A 26,549-nucleotide genomic window follows, 5' to 3' on the forward strand; every position below is an offset into this window, starting at 1 on the left:
GGGGTCTGCCGGCATGTGGCGGGAGCCTGGCCGGCTGTGAACTCTTCCCGCGAGTCTGGCCGGTGTAATCCTTCCGAGCCCGCGCGACGGCCTGATCAAGACTGATCTCGGTGCGAACTATGCGGTGATCGCGGCTGCGGCCTCCGCCGCTGCAGCGCAACTGGCGACGCCCAGAACGGAGACGGAGACGGACAGGACTCTCCAGATCGCGCGCTCCCTGGTCGGTGACTTTTCAGTGCACGCGTGACCCTCCCCGGCTGCAAGATGTCGCGCAAGCTGCTCAAGTTCCTCATCACGTTCGACAACGAAAATCTGCTATATTTTCCGGGCCAGTTCATCAGTGGACGGGTCCTAATCGAGCTGGAGGAGGAAACGGCCGTGCAAGGTACGTGTGCTGGCGCCTCACGGTAGTTCCCACAGTGTCTGTTTCATTTCTCCACACCTGGTGTGCTTTTTTATGTTGACATCAGGTCGAAAAGCTTTATAGTGTCAACCGATCGCCAGTTATTAGCTAAGTTGCTCTCAGCAGCCAACCTGCTAGTCAGATAGCACCTGCTATCAGGTTTGTTAACTCTGTAAACTCATTTTTACCTCCTGCCCAATATCAAGTACCTAGATATACTTGGCAGAAAACCAAAAATAGATGCGCGCTCACTTAACACATATACGTATAATTAACATATGTACGGGGCTATATATATATATATATATATATATATATATATATATATATATATATATATATATATTAGCACTTGTAGGCAATTATCTACTTAACGTAAGGTCGCTATCTGTCCAACTTCTAGCTATCGCATTTATCGTACATGCACGGCTAGCAAAAAAGGAGACCTCTGAAGCTTCCACTCTTATTCACCCAAGCATGTAGGACGTGCTTGTCACTGAAAGAACTCTCAAGCGAACAATTGCAAATACCGCAAGCCTCTACGTATTTAAGGTAACGAGGCCCAGAATATCACCTTTCATCCACGCCAGCTTGTGCTCCTGCTCTTTGCGAAACGCCGTCGAGCGTGCCGGCGGACTCTTTTTGTCAGCATCAGCCGGCCGGCCTCCGCTTCAGGTCAGGGCCGGTCCGGGGCGCGGGGACCGGGTGGCGAGCCGTGGGTGGCGGTGCCGCCGCAGCCGGTCCCGACCGCCGGACCGCCGGAGCGGCGTGCCGGGAGAGCGGCCGTGGCCCGTCTAACCGGTCCGGTGCAGACCGTGCACGGCTGCCATGAGCCGACGGGTGCGGGAGGCTGCTGCAGCTGCGGAGATGCCGCCGCGTACGACCGCCGTACGGAACACGCCGGGTCGGGGCCACGATGTCGGACGTGGGGAGGGCGGCGGCGAGGCGGTGAGGCGAGTCAGAGTGCGGTTTACGCGGTATAATCCGGCAGGGAGTGGTTTGCTGACATCATCTCCTGTGGCGCCCGAAGGAGCGCGCTGGACCTCAACACATTATGAGTGCAGAGTTTCTATGCTGACAGTAAGCGACCTTACCAACCACACATACCCGGAGCCAGACTACGTGCCAGGTGGTACTGGCTGAACGACGATATCAAGGGCCGCGGTGGCTATGGGGGCGTGGGAGTGCTCTTGGAGTTGGATGCTAGTGCTCCTGGGAGCACGGCATAAGGCTCCATGCCTTGACAATGTAACAAACGTTTGTTTGATTACGTTGTTTAACCGGCAGACATAAACCCGGATCCCAGGGATAGATCCCAGGGGCGTCTGTAACGTTGAAGGTCATTTACTATGGCCATAAGAACCCAAACTTACAATGCCGAAAAATCAGGAGCTCAAGGCGCTTTTTGCTTATATCAAGGACTTCGAGAGAACATGTTCGTGAGACCAGTGAAAAATAGTAGAACACTACTAAGCCAGCGACGTTCGCTCGAACCAGCTGCGAGTAATGCCTAGCATCGAATGATTCACGCTGATTTGGTAGACATTAATCAACAGCGTCTTAAAAGTTTTTCGCTGGCAGAATGTCCGCACACCTCCACGCCGTTTTCCATGCCTTGCTGCCTGGTTGGTCTGTGGCCGTGCGCCCGAGGCGGCCTCGGCGGGCCGTTGTCACGGTGATCTCGTGACCAGGTGGCGTGGCGGGCGTCCCGGCCGTGGGGAGGGCGTCCACCTGTCGGCCGGCCCGCTGCGGCGCCGCCCACGCGGCCGGCTGACCTCGGCCGGCCCAAGGTCCCGGCCGGCCCGGTCAGCTGACGGGCTGGAGGAGGCGCCTCCGGCCGGCGGGCTGCGTGCCGCGATGGCCGCGCGCCGGCGGGCAGACGGGTGAGAAGCGGAGAACTGAGGCGGTCCAGCCGGCACCCACCTGACAGCGCGCAGAGTGGGGGCAGCGGACGCTCGGAAAGGCTGCACTGCCAGGGAATTATGCACGGCAATTGAGCGGTTCACCCACGCCAGAATAGCTCAACCCCAAATAGACGAGAGGTGTTCGGTAGGTACCATTAACATCAAAGCTTTTTGTCGTAAACATGCAACGAGACAACGCACTGCCTTTAAACACAAACGGGACAAGAGAAAGGTAATAATGCCACGATAAACACAACAGATGAACCAGACGCGTGACCGTAGGGCAGAGCTTGACACGATTTATCTGGGACATTCGGATACACCGGATCAGCACGGCGCTGGAATGATCCGGCTGCCTCCGAGGCCGATGCCTATTAAGCTTCCTTGCGCCAAACGTCAGCTGCGTCCAGGGCTGTCGTGTTTGTTGCATCACCAGAATGACGAAGTCGGAGCCACGGCGGTGCACCAGAGGAACGTCATGTTCTGTGGAAAAGAGTGCCGGCCCACTATGTCAGCTGGCGCCAACGCAGGGAATACAACTAAAACGCTTCGAGCGTGGGTGGATCCCACTGTTGGCCGCTGTAGCAGTTCGCCAAGCTCATGCCAAGTACTTTAAGATGCTCACTGCTCGCACGCATCCTTACATCAGCTGATAAGTTGATGGCGTATTCATACGATTGCGTTGCAAGGGACTATGCCACATCTTTTATCAGATGCACTCTATTTTCATAGTGTTTAATTTCAGCCGGAATTGTTAAGAAACAACGTTTTTAGTTGCCATTTTCTTGTGTCATGCCTAATTGCATCATTTTAACCATGCATCTTCACAAAATTTTTGTCATCTTTGTCACAATGGCTTCGTGAACAGCATCTTACTTGTCATTAAAAGCCAACGTAAATCCCCTCAATGTCGGTGTCAGAAATCATTTTCACGTGTTGCCGTGCGTGCACTGTGTGAAGATCATCTCTGCTGATCCTTACAAAATTACGATCATTGTCTGCAGATAATCTGTGCACACAGCCGACTGACCGGGCGTGCCTGCGGGTCCGGTCACGGACCGCCGCCATACGCAGCCACCAGTCCTCAAAGCCGGCAAACTTCCCGTTCCTGCCCTATCATTAGGTGCAGACGGCGGATAAGCTCGCGCCGCCGCGAGCGTAATCATCGGGCCGGCTGGGAACCGCCTCGGCCGCCCGACCACGCCCCGACCGTGACGCCGTGTAACGGCCGTCTCCGTGTCGTGTGTGGCGAGCCCCGTCAGCGGTGCGGCGCCCGGCCCATTACGTGCTCGTGCTGCCGTCCCGCGGTGTGACGCCGCGCCGCCGCCGAGACGCCGGTGTAACGGTGCGAGGACGAGTCGGCGGCGCGGGCAGCCCTTCGCGCTGCACCGCGTGCTCTCCGCTTATCTGCGCCCTAAAACAGGCCATGCCAGACGCGGCCAAGCGTGCCCGGCGAATGAATGGGGCCCGGCATGTTCTCTTTTCACCATCAATCGCGCTTTTCATATGCCGCGGGACTCGATGACGGACGGCACGAGGATAGTGATTGATGTAATTCACAATGATTGAGCTGGAAGTCGGGCTTTCGCCGCGCTGCAGCGGCGCGGGAGAGGCTCCCACCGTACTGCGGCTCTCCTGTCTGTCGAGGGCGGCCGTCAGTTTCGCTCGCTCCCACGGACACATCGGTTCCAGGCGCGGCTCCACCGGCGCGCCCTCCCCTCCCCCCTTCCTCCGTGCGTTGGGGCGGAGACATGGTCTGAGGTCGGCCAAAAAGTCCACAGCCCAGCTGGCTCCTCCCCGACAGCACGCGAGGAGCGCCCCGCCACAGCATCGGGTCACGCACGAGTGGCGGGTACAGTAGAGACCACCAAAAAACTCATCTTGTGGGTTTACAGCTTACCGTGAGAACGAACGCATCAGCGTGACCAAAGGCCTCAGATCGATGAATTCTGGTTATCTTGCAGCTCCCCAGATGCTCTGATCGCGTCTCGCAGCTCCCCGGATGCTCTGATCGCGTCTTGCATCTCTCCGAATGCTCTGATCGCGTCTTGCAGCTCCCCGGATGCTCTGATCGCGTCTCGCAGCCCCGCGGATGCTCTGACCACGTCTCGCAGCCATCTCGATGACTGCAGCCTTGCGCAATAACGGTTGCTCGGGTTTCGCTAGACTTTTCCGTGGTTACCTGGTTAATCAGTTCAGTCTAATGGTTCGCGTGTTGGCGACTTATCCTCGCCGGATGACGTAATCTTAGAGGCCTCCCTTAAATTGTTTTGCTGGAAGAGGCCGTGGAAGATTGCATGCATGACGGTGCGTTCTTGGGCAGCAGAGTTGTCAACCTTTACGTCTTGTGTAAAGCCTCAGAGACCTGCCTTTGGTGGGTCATAATTCATAACCTTTCACCAAGATGATGGTAGTTGCCTTTGGCAGTAAACGCCCAATAGCGTGCCCCGTCGTAGGATGACTTCTTTATTGATTTGCAGCGTCCTGTATCTCATGATCATGCGGGGCTATCAGTCATGGCGAAGTCAGGTCATCCAAGGTCAGGCTAGGCCAAATGCGGCAGATGAAGACAATTTGCGCTGTTTATGGCATATTCTGACCTGGTTTCACATAGCTTCGGTCACATTAACAGATATTTCATGCAGTTTGATAACGTCACCAACCGTCGTTAGTTTCGCTGCCGTAGAACGTTCAGCTCTTGCGACAGTGAAGTGCAGCTAATGCGCGCAATGCCTGACTCGTGTGAGCCGATTTGACGCGTCAAAGGTCTCGCCCACGGGTGCGAGGCCGCTGGTGCATGACTCAGCGTACCAGGAGCTGTACAGTACCGAATTCTCTTTAAGGCATACAAGGCTCCAAACACGGAAAAGCCGAAATTTACCGACCACACCCCGTTCACGTGGTTTGATACATGAAGCGCATTTGTACCCATGTTCAATGAAAGTGATCTGGTGTAGTTTTATGCGACCTCTCCAACCTGCTTTCCACTTGGTCCCAGTGCCTTAGTGGTAATGGTACTGTGGTCGTGGTGACCAGGTACTGAGGAGTCTGTGAGCCCTTCGTCCGAAGACGGCTAAGCTCAGAGCATGGGACATTTGTGGACCCCGGTGGCGGTCTGTACTGTCTGGTCACGTAGCCGCCTGACACACTGCGCTGTCTGTTCACAGGCGTGTTCTTCCACGTGGTGGGCGAGGGTACGGTTAAAGTCAGCGACAACCAGCACCAGAGGCACATCGACAAGGAGAACTACATCGACTTTAAGATGCGCTTGCTCGGGGAGCCCGGTGAGTTCATGACAGTTCCTCCGTTCCTGTCCGCCTGTTTTCTGATGACGCATGTGTTACAACACAGCCGCTCCGCGCCCAGCCCGAGAGCTTTTTCATAATCCCTCCAGCTTCGCGTCTTTCTTCATCGCGATTTAATTGCACTTGCTAATTGCCAAGTACAACATGTTTGATCCCGGAGCCATATGAGGCAATGCGAGTGGCTGTGCACTGCGTGTTGAGGTGCAAAAAAGTACGAGCGCTTACTTCGTACCCGAAAATGCCTGGCTTGGCTCGGCTTGAGACACTTTGTTGCGCCCAGCTCCGCGAACAAAAGATGCGTTCACGACATGATCCTAGCGGTCGCACCCATCGACGCATAACCCGATGATTACAAACCCGACAAGGCACGATTGTTGCGCACGACCCACGCACGGCACGTCAGCCCGCGCCACCGCCTCGTCACGCTCCCGTGTCCCGCCCGGCGCGTCCCTCCCCGTCTCCGTCGGGGAGACACCCGGCGCCCAGGAGTGTGACGCAACGCTAGCTGACCCGGCGAGCAGGGCGCCGCTGGGGAGAGAGCGCGGGGGCGGCCGGAGCGGGGCGGCGGGCAGAGCAGGGGACGCCGCTCGACGGCACCGTCCGACGGCGCTGCGATGCGCGACTCGCGGGCTTGTTTGTCGCTGACGGTCTGAGAGATCGCCTCTTCTGACCGGCCCGGCATGGCGGCTCCCCTGCCCGCGTTATCGCGAGAGGTAGACGGGGTAGCGGACCTGGAGTGTGCGTCACGGAGACTTAGTGCGCGGGCCTGCATCCCGCCACGATGTTCGTGGTCCCACGTTGCAGGAAAGTAATCGAAGAAATCTTGCAGCCTAAATGAGTCTCTGCGGGTTTTCCACGGCGGCTGGCGTGTTTTCGTGCTGTTATCATGGATCAGAATGGCTTGGGCTTCACGAGGGCACGGAATTCGAGATCCAGCGCATTTGCTAAAGCATTTGCACATAACCAAGCCATTAACAGGAATTGTCGCATGGCTTTCAGGGCAAATTGCACTGTAAATGGCCTGTGAAATGTTTAAGTGCTCACGCCAACAACCTGTAATTTGTCGCTGGATATAAGCTGGAGCTCCGTGACCAGACCAAACAGCATTCGTCTTCATCAACCTGTGCAGGCAATCCTGACTCCATCGTTCTACCTGAAACTTCAGGGTCCTGTGGCTAGATCATCACAGAAACGCTACATGCTTCAAGCATCATTACTTTTCACGGCGAACGCAATGCACTAGCTCTCTGCATTGTCGTAAACTCTGCACGCCCTACGCGAAACAAAAATGCTGACAAACTGGTGTGACTGGACAGTACTCAAAGTATAACGGAACGCAAACGGAAGCGTGCAGCTTTCGGAACGTCAGCTCATTCCGTTCGCACGCATGGAAAAGTCATGGGCTTCACCCCGCGTCCGCAGACGCCTGAGCAAGATGAACTTGCTTCCTTCCCGCTGCTGCCCGGTGACCCGTCCGCTGCTGTCCTCAGGTTATGACCCCTGTCCCGCTGCCGCTCGGTGACCGCGTCATCGGCTGTCCTCAGGTCATGACCCCTGTCCCGCTGCCGCTCGGTGACCCCGCCGTCGGCTGTCCTTAGATCATGGCCCCTGTCTCGCTGCTGTCCTCAAGTCATGACCCCTGCCCCGCTGCCGCTTGGTGACCCCGCCGTCAGCTGTGCTTAGATCATGGTCCCTGTCCCGCTACTGTCCTCAGGTCATGACCCCTGTCCCGCTGCCGCTCGGTGACCCCACCGTCGGCTGTCCTTAGATCATGACCCCTGTCTCGCCGCTGTCCTCAGGTTATGATCTCTGTCCCATTGCCGCCCGGTGACCGCGTCATCGGCTGTTCTCAGGTCATGACCTTGTCCTCAGGTCACGCACCGATCGTACTGTCGGCCGGCATCCATAGCTTCCCGTTCAAGCTGGGCCTGCCACTGGGCGTGCCGTCCACCTTCCTCGGCAAACACGGCTGGGTGCAGTACTTCTGCAAGGCGGCCATCAAGGAGGACAGCGGCCTCGTCCACAAGAACCAGCAGGTGTTCATCGTCATGAACCCCATCGACCTGAACGTGGAGCCGGCCGTGCTCAAGGTAAGACCCACCTTACCTTTGGGTGGCGGGGTCGAGGGAGGAGCTGCTGGTTAGTGTCAAGCTCATGTCAGTCCACCACATCGCTTATTAGATACTAAATGCAGGTAGCCAAATACAATTACATGTGACACACATAACTTCCAATAGCCATGCACTTTACATGAATGCAGGGACGTCCCGACAGCTCAAATCGTCCAGACTGCGGCGTGCATCATCCAGCCGTGAGGTTGCTCCCCTAATCACTGCTAACCGCACCCGCGGCCCTATCGTCACGGATGGGTTGAGCGCGCCACAAGCCCGTCCCACGCCCTTCTTTAATTGCCACGCACGAGGTACACCCTGCCAGACCCGGCTATCTCACAAGACGATGACAATCGGAGCACGATCTCCCCGCCCCGCTCTCAGCGCGCGATCTCCCCGCTCCCACTCCCAACTCTCCCGGTCTCCCCTAATCTTCCCGCCCCGCTCTCAGCGCACGATCTCCTCTCCCCGCTTCCAGCTCTCCCCGGGTCTCCCCTGACCTTCCCGCCCCACCCCTGCTCTCAGCTCTCCCCGGTCTTTCCTGACCTTTCCGCCCACTGCCCCGCTCCCAGCTCTCCCCTGTCTCCCCTGACCTCCCCGCCCCGCTCTCAGCACACGATCTCCCCGCCCCCACTCCCAACTCTCCCGGTCTCCCCTGATCTCCCCGCCCCGCTCTCAGCGCGCGATCTCCCCGCCCCCACTCCCAACTCTCCCGGTCTCCCCTGACCTCCCCGCCCCCGCTCTCAGCGGTCTGTGTCGCAGCGGCCGACCTCCGGCGTAGAGACCTGGAGAGACCGCTGCAGCTGTGCTCAGCTTGTGTTCAGTCCGTGCTCAGCTCGTGTCCAGCTCGTGCCATCGAGTACGGGCTGGGCGCCGCCTGATAACGGGCTGGGCACGAGTTGGGCATGATTTGAGCGCGATGCGGGCACGGCGCGTGCTCATGTCGTGCCCAGCCAGTGCCCGGCCCGCATGCCGAGTCAATGTCCGATGCCGATGCCCGGGGTGCCGGTGCCAGTCATGCACGGCCCGTCCCATGCCGCTCCACTGGCTGCAGCCGGTCGGCGCCGGGTCCGGGGCACTTCGTCACCGCCGTCCGAATACGGGCCGGCGAAGGCCGCCCGCGGCCGATGACGACGCGGCGTCACCCGGCGGCCCCACCGCTGCGAGCTTGCCCGCTCCGTGTCTGCACCCACCAGACCAGTCAGCTGAGCCCTCTGGCCTGCATTCGAGCCGCTGTGACAGCTCCACGGACAGCTTCGGTGCCTGCTCTGGCTCAGTGAGACTGGAGATGAAATCATCCGGCCAGCGAGCCTTGTGCTGGGCGTATTACCCGTGCAGGAGCGGGCGACGCGTGGGTGGTGTTCGTGACTTCCTTGCGTGTCAGAGCTGGTTTAAAGTACCGGGTCCGTCTGTCTGCCCGTAAACAGCTCCCATGACTTGTGCGCGGCTGTGACAACATTCCTGTGCGCAGGTTGGCACAAAGCAGTACGGCGATTGTTCGTGTGCGAAATGGAAGCGCGACGACTTATACGACGAGGACTTAGCGGGATTATATCGACATCCATTCGCTTCTGTTATTGGTGTAACTTAAAAATACGTGCACCTTTGGGATATATTTCTTTCGGCAGTTCAACCTGGCCTGTAACGTGAGTAATACCATCGAACTGCGACATTACAGCTCCATGACGTCATCGCAGCCAGAGCGTTGAGAGGTGAAGACCACACGCATAAAAACCCGGTCGGATAATTTTAACAATCCGCCAACAATATGCAGGTCTGCTCAGCTACATCCAACCCTTCACCTAAACTGTCACCTTTGTTCGACATCGTTTTGAAGGTGTGGTTGGTCCTCATCTCTACGTGAGTCAAGCTGTCATAGGAAGGCTTGTAGTTTGTACCACATGAGACCAGAGTCACCCAGTAATAGCTTTCGTTTTTAAGGATTCTTTTCACCTCTATCTGCAGGGCAATTTCTATCTACTACATTCGTTCCTCTGCATTACATTTTTCGGTATAAATACGATGTGGCTGGTTGGCAACACATTTCGAATGCAAACAGATCTCCACTGACAGTTTGACTTATGTTACGTAATTGACACACGTCTTCACCTTTCTCACGGATGAAGTGCAAATCTATCGTATCTTTTATCATACGGTGCAATATTGTGCAGCGACAATGCTGATTTTCAATGTGATTTACCTTTTCGCACTCCAGTCGGAGCATGGACAGCTGATGTAAGCAGACCTTTTCTGATTTTAGGCGGGAAGAGCACATTCATTATCGCTCAGCAAATCTGCCTTGAAAAACCGGGCCTGGTTGGCTCATTTCACCCAATGGGAAGAACCCTTTTGTTCGGCTATGATGCGCTGACTTGCACCTAGTGGCCTTTTCTCACATTGTAAACATGTATATCTTTTTCATTGAAATGCTCATGTTCCTTAGCTCCAAATGTGAGTAGGCTACTTTTTGTGCGCACAAATCAAGCTACGCCTCATTGTCAAACACCCTACATCTTATAGTCACAATAAGACTACAAGACATCACGCAAAAACGAAGCGACGGTTCCTTTGTGAACTTACCTGGCTACGAGATCTTGGGCTGCTGAGTTTGCATTTCAGACGGCGAGCCGCTGTGGTACTGCAAAACTGGCGTGTCAACATTAGTCTCCCCATGCACTGGACGGTGCCTAGTCCAAGTTTCAAGCGGCACAAGTTCTCTTGCGCGGTGGCGATACTTTCATAACAAGGAGTAGCTGTCTGTTGCTAGCCTCAGGAGCTAACCAGTAAATCGGACGTTTCGGATTTGTGATTGTCTAACCGAACATTCTGGCTGTTTTCTCTGAGGGAACATTAAGTGAACACCCGTGACATGCACCGCGATCTGTGCATACCGTATTATGTCTGGAGAATTTAAAACAGCTCAGGAAACTTTTGCCGAGCGACAGCGTGCGACGCAACCGCAAGCACAATGTTTGCGTAAAGCAGCGTAACGGAAAGACGATTCCTTCTTTCTCATTTCTATGTTCAATCCTGTTTTCAATCAGCTGTTTTGCAACAGTGCGCAAGCAGCGTTGGTGTGTCAACAAGGCATTCAGGCTGGCGAATTCGGCCTTACGATCATCTGAAAACACTGTGTCTTGTATTGAAGGATTATTGTGGCACGTGCATGTTGAAGTGAGCCAAGCTATAATCAGCTTATGTAAGAGTCGACATATCGTTTAGCCAGTCAATTTATACAGTGTCAACTTGCCAGGTAAGGATTTCCAGGAAAATTTCGTGCAACCTTGGACGGAGGAGATATTTGCTTGCTAGCACCAGATTGATATGAGCGAAAGTACATTGCGCATCTTTTTTAAACGGATGTCGGTTGCGGCTGGCGGGTCTTCGGATCAGCAGCTGGTCGCTCCGGCATAAGGGGCTAACAATAAGCCGATTTTGTCACAAGGGACTGGCTTCATGAAGAAGAAACGCGAACCCATACGCTTTAATTTGTGTCGCAGGAGCTCATAGACTAAAAGCAACATAGTCTGAAAGGCACGCCTTACTTGTCAATGCCCTTAGAATGGAAGCCTCAAGTAAGATCGGCTCGCCTCCGGCTCAGCTGCCTCGAAATGCGCCGCGTAAAGGCTTCATGTTGGTTGGAAGCTGGCTTCATGTGGCCGTTAAAATGACCTTTGCCTAAAAATTCTAGAAACATGATGCTCTATTTCATTAAGCATGCACGTATTCTTGGAATTATGATCTTATGTGAGCAGGCCAGTGCCGCTTGTCGATCATCAACGTCATACATTCAGAGATATAATGTTCAAAAAGTGTCAAATAAATTTAGCAGTGGGTTGCCTTCAAAATCTGACAAAACTCCCTTACAATTGTTTAACTCCTTTTTTGAATGTGTATTTTCATTTTGTACCGAACCTGTTCATTTTCCCATCGTTCAAAGCTATTTAAAAGTCTGTGAAGACGTAGAAACATCAGTTGTGAGTTTCTCGGCGGGCATTTCAGAATCGGGTTTATTCATAAGCCATATGTTCGCTGGCAGCATTGTCGCGTGCTCGCATTTCTCTCACCTTGGCAGTTGTGCAGTTGTTTTATATATATATATATATATATATATATATATATATATATATATATATATATACGCTTGCGTGTGTGTGTGTGTGTGTGTGTGCGTGTGTACGTGCGTGTGTGTGTGCATGTGTGCGTGCGTGGGTGGGTGGGTACGTGTGCGTGTGTGCGTGTGTGCTCGTGTGGTTGTGTGTGGCCTTATGCGAAGTCAGCGAGTCCCCAATACTTTTCTGCAGCATAGAAGGCGTTCTTGTGTTCTCACACCATGAACAAGGCCTCTGAATGAGGCAGCCTTATGGCTGCACAAAATGTCAGCTGCATTTTGCATGACTGTGAGCATTTCATCTATTTAAGTTTTTACAAAGGGCTTGACAAATTTCCCGAGTTTGACAGACTTTGAGAAATTTTTGAGGTCCTCCCAGGCGGTACAGCGCGCAAAGGCTCTCAATTTTAGGGTAATTGATTTATTATGGCTCTGCCAAACATAAAGATGTTCTCCAGAAACCAAGATCAGCACTACTGGAATCTTGAATTTGCGACGAACATACCGCTCACACATTGCTCATGACTGGCAAAATGTTCAAGTCCGGTGATTTTGCGTTAGAAGGCACGAACAAACCGATGAATACGTTCAAACCGGCATCTGATGTGTCAGATGCCATGGTGAAGCTCTTGTGTGTGATAAGAAGATAGAAACAACTTATGTCATCAATTTTACGCGCCAAGGAACATGCAATCTTAGCTGAACGGTTCACGGAGTTGATGAAAGTATCTCGTTCGACGGCTCCAATCCTTGAGTGTGCCTTTTCAGCTGTGCCGCTGGCTATGGCCGGCATACCGGGTCTGCTGCTCCCCCCTCCCCCCCCCCCCCCCCTGCGGCTAGGCGATCGTTCGGCGGCTAGCTGGAAACGGACCTTGTGATAATCAACCTATCAGCATCTTCCCACGGCCACCGAGCTGATATTCTGATATGACGCTGTCGCCGCGATGCTTTTTTCCAGCAGTCGTGTCTGTGGAATTGCTCACTTCGATTCACATCCACAGCCCGGGGCGAGGACTGGCGAGATTGCCCAGGGAAACCAGATCGATTAGCGTGATGGTTGATGATAGCACAAAGAGCTATGACGGATTGGCTGAAATATGCGAATGTGGAGCACTAATGTGGGGTTTCTGCGGGTGTTTGAAACTGCTGGTACTCTTTCAATGTCTTTGGGGTCCTGTGCATTCGGAAAACAGCCGTAGTTCACCGTTGGATGTTTTGAACCTGAACCTTAAACGAACTTCAGTTGTGCACGCAGCGCATCACATATTGGTGCTCAGACATCTTTTTCCATTGATCTTAGATCAGCCATACGGTGTGGCGTTGTTAAGAAACCTATTAGCTTGCGTCTGCCGGAAATTAATTCAATTAGTTCGGTCTTTCCACATCATGTTGCACACCACTTCTGACAGTTCTAGGAGGAGCCCAGTCGGCGAACACTGATTTGTTGTTGGCAATGACTCGGTTGGACATGGTCTACGGCTAAACCGTGCGACGCATGCAATGACCACGTGCTTAAGTTAAATGGTCTGTGGTTAGAAATATCTCGGTCTGCCAAAGGTATCACGGAATGCTAAGAACGAATCCGGGTTTATGGTTTTACTCTAGGACTTCTGCGCTGTTGAACTGCGCCAAGTGCGCTGCTCGAGTAGGCTCGGCCATGTACGACATTTTTGTTTTGGACTGAAAATGGCTTTCTTAATTTCAGGTTACTGCTGTTTCATGTACTCGTAAACCGCATGTCACCTTTAAGATGCAGTATTAGTGTCCTGCATACTCAGATATCGCATGATCGAACTAATGAGAATTCCATTGCACCAATAATCTGGCATCACTCGCCCGTCCCGCCGCAGTAATCCGCACGGTGACCAGGATCTTCTGCATCTTCGGCAGGAGCCGTTCCACTGCGAGATCGAGCACAAGCTGGGCCTCAGTTGCTTGACCTCTGGGCCGGTGGTGTGCCGGGTCAAGCTGGACCGGGGCGGCTACGTGCCCGGCGAGAGCATCGGCATCTGGGCGAGCATCAGCAACCAGAGCAAGGTCACCATTAAGAAAACCACGGCCTGCCTCACCGAGGTCAGTGCATGCGTGTGAAACTGCTGGATATTTTAATGTGTAAGGATGTCGATGTCAGGCGTTTTTGTTTGAATTTGTTTAGGACTTTTTCGGCCATTCGTGGACTATTTCAGAGCTACGACGTGGAGGTGGCTGGAAAGTGTTGAGGCAAGAAAGACTGCATGGATCTGGGAACCCTCCGCCAAAACTGAGCCTGCATAGGGACCCCTCCTCGGAGTATTGCTGAGTGCTCAGGCAGGACTAAAGCCAGGGGGCGCGGAAGCCCACCCATGGGCGGTGCGTGGCAGCTCGCCACCAACAAACGGGGTGTCCGCGGATGCGGGATGGAGCGTGAATGAGGAGAGAAGGGCGGATGTTGTCAAGACAAGCTTAAATCAAGTCAAGGTTTGATGCTCCTACCGTGTTAGCAGTAAGTCAGCGTTAGACCTATGACGTATGATCTCACCCTTACAGCTCTGCGCGGTGCCAATGTGGATTCGGTACTCCACGAGGCATTTTTGGCTAAGTGGGCGCCGGATGTTGTCTGCGGTTCTAAAGGTTACCAGGCTTTGACCTCTAGTTCAGAAGACAGCCAGGGCCAAAGTGGTGAGAGGTTACGGAATGGCTCTAGGCGACTACACATAACCGTTCGAAAGTTATGGTGATGCACGTTGACTTATGTCCATTTTACTCTCAGAACATATCCAAAGCCACTTTGAAACAGTAAAGACGTCATTTGACCCGTCCTGACTGGTCAAGCGTAAGCAATGTCACCAGATGATATGATCAAGAGTTTTAGATCATGTGCAGCGCTGCCGCTCTGTTCTCTGGCATTGTACTTTGGCCCGTCGGATGTGGGAGGAAGTGGAATGGACAGCCTGCCCTGCGCCGCGGCGGACGGAGGGGGGGGGGGGGAGGGACCCACAGAAGTTGACAGGTGGTGGAGGGCAATCAAGTTGTACTACTTCGCTCTTCAGGCTCTCTGCCCGGGCATTGCTGTCTTGTCGTTCCGACCTGTCCCACCGGTGTCGGACCCGAGTTCCACATCCTGGGCTCCGGAGTGTGTGCCACCGCACGGAGAGTCAGCTGCGGTGTCAGCAGGAGAAAGCCTGGCCTGTCCTCCGCCCAGCTGGGCGAGCCGATTTGGGCATTGATATACGCCACCGGTGAGACCCACTTTTACTTTCAGCGCGGCCAATCAGCTGACCGCTGCGACTGTAGGACCAGATGGCCATGTGTTGGGAGACGGAACCACCGTTTAGGCACGGCCATACGCGCCACAGCAGGGGGTGGGAGAGAGGCGCGGGTGCGTTTCTAATGAACTGATTCAATCTGAGGCCGTCCGATGGATACAGTGAGACTGATAGCAACTGATCTTAGGGAGTGGGAACCTCTGCAATTCCGTTGTTTAGTGCATCCTGTGACAAGATAATACTAGGGCGTAAAAACACTTTGTTCGTTGCTTTCTGACACTCAGTCGTCATGTAATCGGTGTGCCCATAAATTGTTCCTTTGCTACAACGTGCAACGCCCTGAGATACAGTTCGTGACACTCAGAAGTAAACAGGTCCGTGCGAAGAAGTGATCAGAATACCAAAAGGCTGTGTAAAGAAGAACAAGAAGGGGCGCGAAGCTAACGATCACAGACACTTGATATGAAAACATCCACTGCCATTTTGTCAGAGCATACCAAAACTTAAGCGCAAAAGAATGAAGACTCCTTACAACAGAAGGCATTAAACGCGATCACCTACCCAACTGTGTTTCACACAAAGACGCAAAGAAGAAGAGCTGTGGATTCCCCCGCGCTGCCCGAGCCTTGGATGCGCCGCCCGGCGCCCGCAGCAATGCTGCAGGCCTCGTGGACTGCGCCTGCTGCGAGCTTTTTAATGTGGCGAAATCGGCGGCCTGATTCGAAACGTTTCCCAACCTGCTAACATTCGCCCCACGCAGCAGACGGGCGCCCGACTCTGCCTGACCTGACTGGGACGGCGCGCGCAGACAAGGGGGGGGGAGGGGGGCCCAGAGCGCAGGTGGTCAAGGCCGACTCAGAATATGGCTTGCATGTATGCATTTGCATGCATAACGCAGCAGGCCCGCGGCCCGGTCCGTGCCAGGTCCGCCGGCCGGTCAGACGATATTCCGGAGGAGTCGGGAACGTGTCGTCGGGCCGTGGATGACGCCAGGAATAAACGCCGCAGTACCCCTCCCCCTCCCCACGCCTAGCCAACCCAACAACTCATGCGACCTTTCAGAGCCGCATTTCACCGGTTCCTCTTCCAGCGCCGTCACAAGTCCGCGCGGCTCATTTTCAGACGATCCACTACCTGTCGCGTAGCAAGATCGTCAACACGGAGGTGCGTGAGCTGTCGCGCGTGGCTCGAGGCAAAGTGCGCCCTGGCGACACGGACGACTGGAAGAACGAGCAGCTGCTGGTGCCGCCGCTGCCGCCGTCCAACCTGCGCGGCTGTCATCTGATCAAGATCCAGTACGACGTCTACGTAAGTCCGCCGGCCACCCACACCGCGCCGAAGCTCAGGCCCATGCCGCGGGAATGTGCCGACTGTTCATACACGATCATGATGAATTCGGCCTTTACGGACGTGTGGTTTTGTGTGGTGTGCTTTGACCGCTCGCATCTGATCACGATCCAGTGCGACGTTTACACGGCCTGCATCTCATCACTATCCGGTATGGGACCCGCACGTCTCGACTGCTCGTAACATACCAAGGCCAGACGACGTCCGTGGACGTGCGGCGACCTAGCTTTTCACACATCATCGTGATCCATTTCACGACGTATTTCATGAACTACCGATTGCTCGCGGGGAGTCACGAATAATTCCGGATTATATATTAAACGAGTGATTACGGATTGTCTATCACTGATGTCGTTGGACGCATCTCTCATTTATAATAGACGAGGATGTACGACACATCCCAGCTGTCACAACTCAACCCAATTTTGGTGAACCATGTATTGGAAAATGCTGTAATGCATTGGATATGGGATTACAATTCATTTGCATGACTTGGTTATGTACATTTGTTGCATATACGTTAAAAGCTTATGCTTTGTAGGTGTGTCGCTAAGTTGTGCTGCTCACTGGATAAGATAACGAGGCGAAGGAAAAGTTGCGGGAGAGAGAGACAGAGAGAGGGAGAGAGACAGAGAGGGAGAGAGGGAGAGAGGGAGAGAAGGAGAGAGAGAGAGAGAGAGAGGAGGGAGAGAGAGAGAGAGAGAGAGAGAGGAGAGAGAGAGAGAGAGAGAGAGAGAGAGAGAGAGAGAGAGAGAGAGAGAGAGAGAGAGAGAGAGAGAGAGAGAGAGAGAGAGAGAGAGAGAGAGAGAGAGAGAGAGAGAGAGAGAGAGAGAGAGAGAGAGAGAGAGAGAGAGAGAGAGACCCACGATCACATTGCCCATCACTAACCCACATGATTATTAGAAATCCATTTATCGGTGCTGGTGCGAACGTGATGACGTACGGAGCGTGCACCTCGCCGACACCAGGATCGCGGCTTCTCACGACGATTAGCGGTCCAGCGCGCGCCGACAAAGGCCAGGGCCGGCTCCACCATCAGTCGCGATCGGCCGTGCCGGGGGGCGGCTCGGCGGCAGGCGCCGAGTACTCACTGGTGGCTCGTGCGGCCGCCGGTGTCCCATCGCCTGTGGAAGGGACAGGTTGCGTGGTGTGTGTGCTAGGCACACGCCGTACATGTACATGTGTGCGTAGTGCAGCTTACTTAACAGTATTGATGAGCTTGAAACTAAATCTCATAGCTGTACAGTTGCACAAAGAATATATGACACTCGAGAGAGCGAACTAATCTTCTCTGTTCGAGAGGGCGAACTAATCTGCTCTCTATGCCTGAGAAATGCATTGAACCGCCTCTTTAGCAATCTGTTTTTCTCTATTTCGTTTGCGTCAGGTCGGGTGAGCTGGTGACCACACATGAGCAAATAACAAGCGACATTGAAGCCCAAATTCCAAGGCGAATGCGGGAAAGATGACAGTCGCGCTTGTCAGGCGGAGAAAATTACTTGTAAATTAGACGATTAGCTCACCAATGGCTTTGACACTATTTGGTGTCCTTAAGGTTCGGAAGTCCGGAAGTTCCCAGGCGTTTCCCATGATCACGCTCCGTAACATTGAGCAAATGGCACCATTATCAGCCTGAGATATGTCATTCAGCTGTAACATTGGTTAAGCCGCGTGTGTTCTAGACACTGTGACTGAATGCCAGTCATATTCACGACACGTGCGACTGCATGACGTCACCAGCCCGGATAGCTCGCCTCCACGCTGTCAGAGCCTACGGTAGTATGGACAAGGCGGGCTGATGTGGCAGGCTCGGCTCCAGTTCAGTTCAGGCCTTGGCTGCCGGTAAGCTGCCCGCATTAGGCGAGCCGAACAGAGCGTTGTGGGATTTAGTCTGCAGTGCTGCGCATCAAAGCGAACCGTAACATGGCGAGGGGGTCGGGACGTGTGGTCTGGTTATGGGTGGCATTCGCGCGCCAGGTGTCTGTCGGTAGCACTGGGTATATCACCAATGCCTCCTGTGCCGGTGGGCAGGCCGCTGCCACCCCGTGGTGCCGCTGGACACGTCACCCGGGACCGGTGCCACTGCCGGCTTCGCCACTCATACCCCGCGGTGCCGCTGTATAAGTACACCAGTGGTGGCACGTGGTGCAGCTTCTCTGCCGCATTGGTGACCTATTGTGCCCCTGGGTACGCTTTTGGTGCCTGTCGGCGGTTAAGAGCACGCTGCTAGTGCACCATGATTCTGCTAGACACGCACACCACCGGGTCCCTTGGTGCCGCTGGGTGCACCAGTGGTAGCGGATGGTAGCCCTGCTGAGCTCGTCACCGTCTGTCAGCGGCGGCTCAGTTTCACAGCTCACGCAGCCAGCGACGGGTCGCCACCGACCTCACCGTCCGGCTCGCGCCAGCTCGCACCAGCTCGCGCTCGACTGCGGTTGTGCGCGATGATTGGCCCACTGCGGCCGTGGTGACGCCCATCCGCTAACGGACGCACGAGATGCCTGGGCCCGGAGAGCCATGCACGGGCGACTGGCAGCTCCGGCGCCCCGGCTCGGCCTAGCCGGCTCGCAACGCGCACATCTGGAGCAGCGGGATGCTCAGGATCCGCCGCCTGGTTCGGAGGCGGCGGTGTTAAAGGGTGCGGAGCGCTACGGTCCGAATACTGAAAGTTTGCTGATGACAACGCTCTGCTACTGGAACTTTGGTTTTCCGAGGTTACATGCAACGGTTGGACTTCGGCCAGACCGATGACAGCTAATTTAGCCGTCGTGCATGACAGACGCGAGCCGTACCGATTAAGGATTTAACGAGCATGCATCTCACGAGCATGCCCAGACGACAACCTCATTTCGACGCCGCCACCCGCGGCATCCCGGCGGCGGCGGCTCGGCTCCGCTCGGGCGGCGCAGTCTCCCGTATCCGGCGGGCCGCAAACGGCCGGGCCGGCAGCCGGGCTGCACTCGGCTCGTGGGTGGTCGACACAGATAGCCAGCGGGGCCCGGCCGATGGGCACGACAGGGGCTGGGAACGCAGCGGGCGCCCCGCGGGGCGCGGACCACAGCCCGCTCGCCGCTGTGGTCCGGCCGACACCGTTCCCGGGCAGAATGGCCTCCTCGTCCGATGGTCGGCAAATCATTATGCAGAACGGCGGCGAAATGGACCGTGATGCGTTCAGGCGGCGTTAGCGATAAGTGAGGTAGCTGGTCTGGTGGGCGGACGTGGGTCGTGTGCAGACCCAGTCTGGGCCACAAATGTTCGGTCCGAGCGAGACTGCATCGGAGAGCCATGAGTTCGTGACACTTCGGCTTCAAGTCGTTGTCCATGTTTCTAGGGCATCCACGTTTCCTTTATCACGAAACTCGCGCCTCGACTGCATTGGAAGCCATGACTCTATAGTTATGAGTGCCAACGCCGATGAGTAGGCATGTGTGCGTCATCATGATGCATTGTTAATTCTTAAATTAAAACAACGAAATGCTACAAAAACAGAATAATGAATGGGCTTTCCTTTAAAAAATCATTCGTGAGCTATTCAGGATTTTCGGGCAGACAGTGCTGGCTGAGCCCATCAACACAATTGAAATATGCAGTCAAGCATGATAGACGCAAAATTTATTTCAGCGTTTGCATCGCTCACTTCGGTCATCATTTCTGATGCTTTGAGCACTCGGGAATGCGCTCTGATTGAATTCGTATTACCAAAGTTTAAGTCAACGTCCTTTGCAACACTGCAAAAAGTGCAGCCACAGCGCATCAGCTTCGGGCCCAACTTATGCTTCCCTTATGCTTCACATCCCGCGGTCCTGCAGATTGTCCGACTTGGTCCGCACCACAAGCCTGTTTTACGTCCACGGAGCGCGGAGCTCCGCCTACAGAACGACTGGACGGATGACAGTGTCGAGACTGACTGGTGACCGCGCTGTCCGGCAGTTCACCATCCGGCCCGACAACCTGGAGAAGGAGATCAAGCTGCAGCTGCCCGTCACCATCGCCTCCTACCCGTACCGCAACGCCGACGGCACGCTCAAGCGGAAGCGCGGCGCCCACTACCCGACCACGCTGCCCATGCAGCGGCCCTGGCTGGACAAGAGCAAGCCGGCCGCCTGAGCGCCCGGCGCCGGGCCCAGCCGAGACTTCCCGCACAGCGCCGCCGATCGGTCACCCCGGCCGGCGGGACCGGCGCTGGACGGGGCCGTGACGTCAGCGGCGGGGGGGGGGGGAAGGGGAGCGCTGGTGGAGCACCGCTAGACAGTGATGTCAACGCCGGCGGAGCACCGCTAGGCAGTGATGTCAGTGCCCGTGGAGCACCACTGAGCAGTGATGCCAGCACCGAGGAGCGCCGGCACAGCGCCGCTGGTCAGCGACGACAGGGGACTGTTGGGCGGCGGTCGCGCTGCCGCCGCAGCCCGACGCGGCGCCAGGGGCTACGACGGACGACTGTCCGAGCCGGCAGCCGCCGCCAGACGTGTCGCCTTACACCTTCTGCGCAGACTCCGTGCGGGCCCGCAGCCGCCGGGCGGCGGACGTGACCTGTATGCGTGTGTGCACGGTGTTTCAGGCGCTGCAGTCCAGCGGGCCGGCTGAGTCATGTTTCCTGCCTGCCACGAGGAATGGACTAACTGAACCGCCGAACACGTGTCAGTATACCGCCAGGCCGGAAGCTCAGCTGGTGCCTGTGTCATATATCGAGCCCGGGCCTCCCGCGCGCCGCCGAGGTCGTCCGGGCACAGACTCCACTATGCCCGGTGGCCCGCGTATTCCGGGGTTCGATCCCGCCAGATCCGTCGATCCGACACGGCCGGGTGACGTGTCCACTGTCCACCACAACCCGGCAGCAATCGGTCCCAATGTATTGATGATAGCGCGGCCGACCGTCTGCTCACTAACTGACGCCAACCGTATCGCTAGGTTAATAAATACATCACTGACCGAGAGATGGAGAGACGAGGCTCGCGGTCGCGGCGGGTCGCTCGCCGCGCCGCCGGACGCCCCAACACGCCGACACAGGAGCCGCCACCCGAGATACACGCTCACAACTCCGGCCAGCCCGCCAGCCGCGGTCACAGCGAGACGCTTTGTGCACGTGAAGCAGAGCGTCGGGCGACCTCACGAGGCCGCTCAGCCGGCGCCGGCGGCGCCGGCGGCGGCGCGGCTGGACGGCAGGGCCGCGGTCCAGACGCCGCGCCCACCGGCACGCAGCAGGCGCGCGGTCCCAACCGGAATAACTGGGCCCAAGGCCCGACAGGGACGACACCGCGTCAACACCACGCCCGGTCATGCAGAAACCCCCCTCTTCTATCCCCGCCCGAAAATATAACAAACACAGGTCTGCGACACGCTCTTTCACGCGATCCACTCTGCATAACTGCGGCGGACAGTAAATAAACACGATAACAGGCAGAGACTTAACGTAACACACGACCGTCACGCCCCCCGGACGGCAAAGTCGCAAGACGTCCGCCGGTGCCACAGGTGCAATAAAAAGCGCCACGTGATGCCGAGGCGACCGACGAACGTGCGCCGTCAACACGCCTGCAGGTGGCTCGCCCGGCAGGTGGCCGGCGCCGCCGCCGCTGCCGCCATCTGGCGGCCGGGATGCCCTCTGAGTCCTCTGTCACATCCGCTAGCTGTGCCCAGTGGACAGCCTCTTGAAGAGGGGTCGGCGCACGCCGCCCCGCCCCCCACCGCCGGCCAGCGGCACGTCACTTCAGGAATGCGGCGAACACGGCCCACATGACGCCATTGGTGCCCGGCTTGGCCGCCTCGGCATCCAGGTCCAGATCGGTAAGCTCCCGCACCCGCTTCATCGCCACCTGTCGGAGGCAGAGCACATCTCGAGTTCGACGTCCACCGCAAGGGTGCAGCAACCCATCTCACAAGACGCATAACTCCGTTCGCACATTCGGCGCCACGTAACGGTAACTGTCGCCGACGGCTAGGCTGGGCTGGGCTGGGCTGGCAGCGCAAACCCACCTCGTAGTCGTCGTCGGAGAGCGGCGCGAAGGCGTTCTCTAGCACGTCGGAGGCGTGCGCCAGAAAGATGAGCGACAGCATGCGCTTGTCCATGCGGTGCGGGTCGTTGACCCACTTGCTCAGCACGGCGTCCTGCACCTGGGGACGACGGCTGACGTCACCGGCGCAGCACCGCTGGCGCGGCCCCGGCAGCCGCGGCTCGTCGGCCGCCATAGCTCCCCGCAACGCTGGGTACGCTGATACGATCAGCATACCGAGCCGGCGCCAGGCTGACCTGCAGACGTTGGAGATCGACCCGTACCGGAATAAATTTCGAGCCCCCCCCCAAAAAAATAGGGACGGTGTCTGATCACGAAAAGCGCGAGTCGTAACCAAGACTCCACCCCGAAAACTGACTGCCTTTTTAATGACTCAAAGAAACTGCCGTCCATCACACACGTTCCGTCACATTTATGTTCTTCAACACAATTCCGTCACCTTTACGCACATCAACATCTGCCCAGTGTGTGTGTTTTTGCTGCATCAGCCAGGCTAAGACGTTGATGACTATGCGTAATATGAATGGAAGGGCAAATCTGACGGGTCTAGCGTACCTTCTTGATGAGGCGCAGCTTGGCCTGGTTGTCGGTGACCGGATGGGTTGTCATGTCGAACAGCAGGAAGTTCTGCTTCTCAGTGGTCAGTACGCCCTTCTCCACTAGGTTCTTGGCCAGACGCTCGCGCACGTTGCGCAGCTGGTACCGCAGCTTCAGGGGGTTCCAGGTCTCGCCTGAATCGTACGAAGCCGATCATTTTTCACATGCCTCAGTGCGGCCTCCTCTGAAGACTAGAGGCCTTGGGAAACCTGTTCTGATTATTGCAAACGTGCCGCCAAGAACCCTAACGTAGTACCAACGTTTCTCCTTCCGTTTCCGGGTAAATAAGCCCAATGGGGCATCCCTCTAGGTAATTTGTAATGCATGCTACTTTAAATAGCATGCCGTGTTTCCAAGTCATTTCTCGCAAATAGGCACTCCAACACCTCCCGCTTGCACGAGCATGGGCCGTTCAATGAGGATACATGGGACCACCATCGACGCAAAAAGCTCCATCCTGAAAACAGCAACAGCTGCATTCACGCCAACCCATGCGCCGTAACATGTAAACATGGCGCTAACAGCGGCATTCTTTCCTCCCGGGCCGTCTTTAGCCAGGCCCTCCAGCGCCTGTCCCGGCCCGAAGCGCACCGCTGAGGAACTCGATCCAGCTCTGGACGGACTCGGTGGGCTGCGTCTCCTTGATGTGCCGCAGCGCCTCGTCCAGCAGCACGTCTCCCGTCGGCTGGTCATTCTTCAGCGTCACCTGGCGGCGGCGCGTCACACACAGCGTCACCGCCGAACGCGGCGCGCACGGCGAGGGGCGCTGGCGGACAGGCCTGTTGACTGTATACCAGTCTGGAGCGTCCTCCATCATTGTGGAGGCTCTGGACTGGTAGGCAGCTCTCGAGAGAGGCCGGTCTGCAAGGGCCGGGCACGCCCAGCCCACCACAACGCAGACGGCTTCAGTGCGCTGGAGGCCCCGGCCAGAGTACAGACCGTCCGTACTCACGTGGGGAGGCGGGGGGGGGGGGGGGGGGCGGCCAACTACGGCGGTGCAGGGCGTCGGGACTCACGTGGCGGGAGAGCAGGTTGCGCCGCCGCATGCCGGCCTTGTCCAGCTCGATGCGGCCCCGGATCGCCAGCTCGATCAGCACGCAGCCGCGCAGGCCGCTCGAGATACAGTCGTTCCAGAATGACGTGTACCCCTGGCGGCGGAAAGGCGCGGTGACGCCACGCTCACACAACCACACAAGCGCCGACGGCACGGGGCGGTCACTGAGCCAGTGCAGCTGCTGTCAGCAGTGACTGGCCCACAGCCTGTGGCAGACCTGTCAGGCAAACCGAATAATTCAAACAGGAAGGGAATGGTACCTGCCAGCTCCATACACATACACTCTTGGGGTAGCACTCAGGTGCATACATGCAGACGCCTGTACACATACGACCACCGTCAGGTCGTCTTGCGGTCATGTGCCCCCGCGCCTGTCGTCACCAGCCCCGAGCGCCGGACCGCCACCCACTGACCTCCTTGTCCTTGAGGCCGAGCATGAGCACCTCCTCCATGAGCGTCAGCCGGGTCTCCTTGCTGTCGCCGTCATACTCGCGGTCGCCGAACTGTTCGGCCTCCTCCTCGTTGGCGCCGCCCTCCTCGGCCGGCCGATCGCGCGCCACGTGCCGTCGCTGCACCAGACCCTCGGGCCGACTCATGGCGCCGGCTGGCTGTCTCCTGCCGGGCGCAGATGGGAGCGTGACGTCACAGGTCGCCACCGTACCAGACATCCGGACACCCTTAAAACGGCACCTACGGTCCGCTGCAAATGCCGCCAGGGGCGCCACTTTTTCCTTCGATTTCAATTTTCTTACCGTCATAAAGAACTCGGAGGTCAGTCCGTGTGGAATAGGATGTTCTAGGCTATCGCAACTTATTCCGGATAATGAGATCCAGGCCAAGTTCGGCAGTTGTTGATGGCAAGCAGAGTACGATAGTGGATAAGCATTTGGCCCCAAACTGAAAATCCCGCAAACAATCAAGCAAACCGCCGATCATGCAACATTAAAGGCATAACTAGGAACACTATGCCAGTCTGTAACATGGAAAGTCAGTACCTGGATAAAAGAAAACGCACAGACCGGTGGATGCGGGCAACACTAACTTCGCGCTAGCAGAAAGTCCATAATCGTCCGTGCATAGTTGGTACAAGTCTCGAGTCAACCCCGGCTAAAACCACCTCAACCCTCGATGAGACCAGCGCATTCCTGAGTTCTCTGCAAAGGCCGCAAAGCCGCCTGTAAACACGATATCTGCTGGAAACATCATCCGGCCTCATAAGGCGCTTCGACCACTGCCTAATGACTCGTTAAATGGCGCGCCATATGGAGCTGTCACTGGCGTATTATGGGGCCGGCATTTCGCGAATTCCGCGCGCATTCCCGATCACGAGCTTGGAGGCTCGTGCAGAAGTATCACACAATACGGCGGGCCGGGCAAGTCCGGCCGGGGCGACGGAAGGTGGATCGCGCAGGTACCATTCTTTGATCGTACAGCCACATCGCAATTTTTAATTTAAAAAAACCTTGGGGGACGCGTCCACCGCGTCCTATTCCTGGCCAGTTCATATGCACATGGATAACAAGCTATGATCAACATCTCTGCCGCCGCCAATGTCACGCTGAAAAGGTACAGTTAGTGTCCCTAACGCCAGTCTTCTACGTAAACCCCGTTGGTTTATTTGCAAGACATTTCGAACGGAATATCGCGGCATCAATAACCTCGCTGAGCGAAACTCATTGCCTCGATATTGACCCGACTGTATAAAATTCATGCCCTCCCCACTGTCGGGGTATTGGTGTAATTCAGCGCCTGGGTGGAAATCAAAGCCGTACTCATGGTCCTGACAAGATACGTCTCCGACCCCCGGTCTGCCACGTCCCGATACTCGATAGAACCACTGTTCTCTCCGACCCGGAACCAAAAAGGCTTCTTGAAATTGAACCATTTGGCTAATGATATCAATACTAATCGCCGACATCAACCTTTTGTCTCCCCGCGGCCATTTGATATCATTATCACGCCTCAAATGTCTGCAGAGGACCGTAGGTACGTACGCGTGTCTTATCTTGCAGAGAGGCGAGCGGCTGGCGTGCGATATGTGGCCCGCACTTAACTTCGCAAACAAAACAGGCGAGCTAACAGAGCCAACCTGAGGATGCTGGCAACCCTCCTCCTTACAACTACTCTCTTCTCTTGTGCTTTCATGGGGAGGGTGAGTTAGATTGCTGTGATGCTAATGTAATCTTTGCATGCACAGGAAGGAATAATATGAAAGGGCTTAAAGTGATAGCTTCAGACATCAGTAGATTAATGAGACACATACCTACAGCCCATTTGAAGCCGTTTTGGCTGCTCCATCCAAAGCAATTCAGTTCAGTTTACTGCAGTTTCTTATTGTTGAGAAGTTTCAGGATCTACATATACCCCATCAGAATAAAAGAAAAAATATGTCTAGGAGAATTTTATCTTCATGGGATGATAAAACTTTGTAGTCCATGCTAGCAGGTCGCAAACAACAAAA

General features: G+C 55.9%; 2 protein-coding genes across 2 annotated transcripts in view; one reads left to right on the forward strand and one right to left on the reverse strand.

Moving 5' to 3' along the window:
- Nucleotides 1–21,360, forward strand: LOC119100837 (arrestin domain-containing protein 17). The gene is made up of 6 exons (XM_037223997.1): nt 1–385; nt 5,475–5,591; nt 7,485–7,702; nt 13,725–13,907; nt 16,202–16,387; nt 20,357–21,360. Exons 1-6 carry the CDS (start codon nt 265–267, stop codon nt 20,531–20,533), a joined length of 1,002 nt encoding a protein of 333 aa, XP_037079892.1. The 5' UTR covers nt 1–264; the 3' UTR covers nt 20,534–21,360.
- The window catches only part of LOC119100838 (Golgi phosphoprotein 3 homolog sauron), a 9,390-nt gene continuing 4,101 nt past the window's right edge, over nt 21,261–26,549 (reverse strand). The window contains exons 2-7 of the mRNA XM_037223998.1: nt 24,502–24,703; nt 24,051–24,182; nt 23,626–23,740; nt 22,993–23,168; nt 22,400–22,537; nt 21,261–22,239 (exon numbers count right to left, since the gene is read on the reverse strand). Coding sequence (XP_037079893.1) covers nt 22,129–22,239; nt 22,400–22,537; nt 22,993–23,168; nt 23,626–23,740; nt 24,051–24,182; nt 24,502–24,684 — 855 coding nt within the window. The 5' untranslated portion in view covers nt 24,685–24,703 and the 3' untranslated portion in view covers nt 21,261–22,128. The remainder of the gene's footprint in view (nt 22,240–22,399; nt 22,538–22,992; nt 23,169–23,625; nt 23,741–24,050; nt 24,183–24,501; nt 24,704–26,549) is intronic.

The sequence above is a fragment of the Pollicipes pollicipes genome, unplaced genomic scaffold (assembly GCF_011947565.3).
Source record: "Pollicipes pollicipes isolate AB1234 unplaced genomic scaffold, Ppol_2.1 Scaffold_4881;HRSCAF=5763_pilon_pilon_pilon, whole genome shotgun sequence".
Taxonomy (NCBI): Eukaryota; Metazoa; Arthropoda; class Thecostraca; order Pollicipedomorpha; family Pollicipedidae; genus Pollicipes; species Pollicipes pollicipes.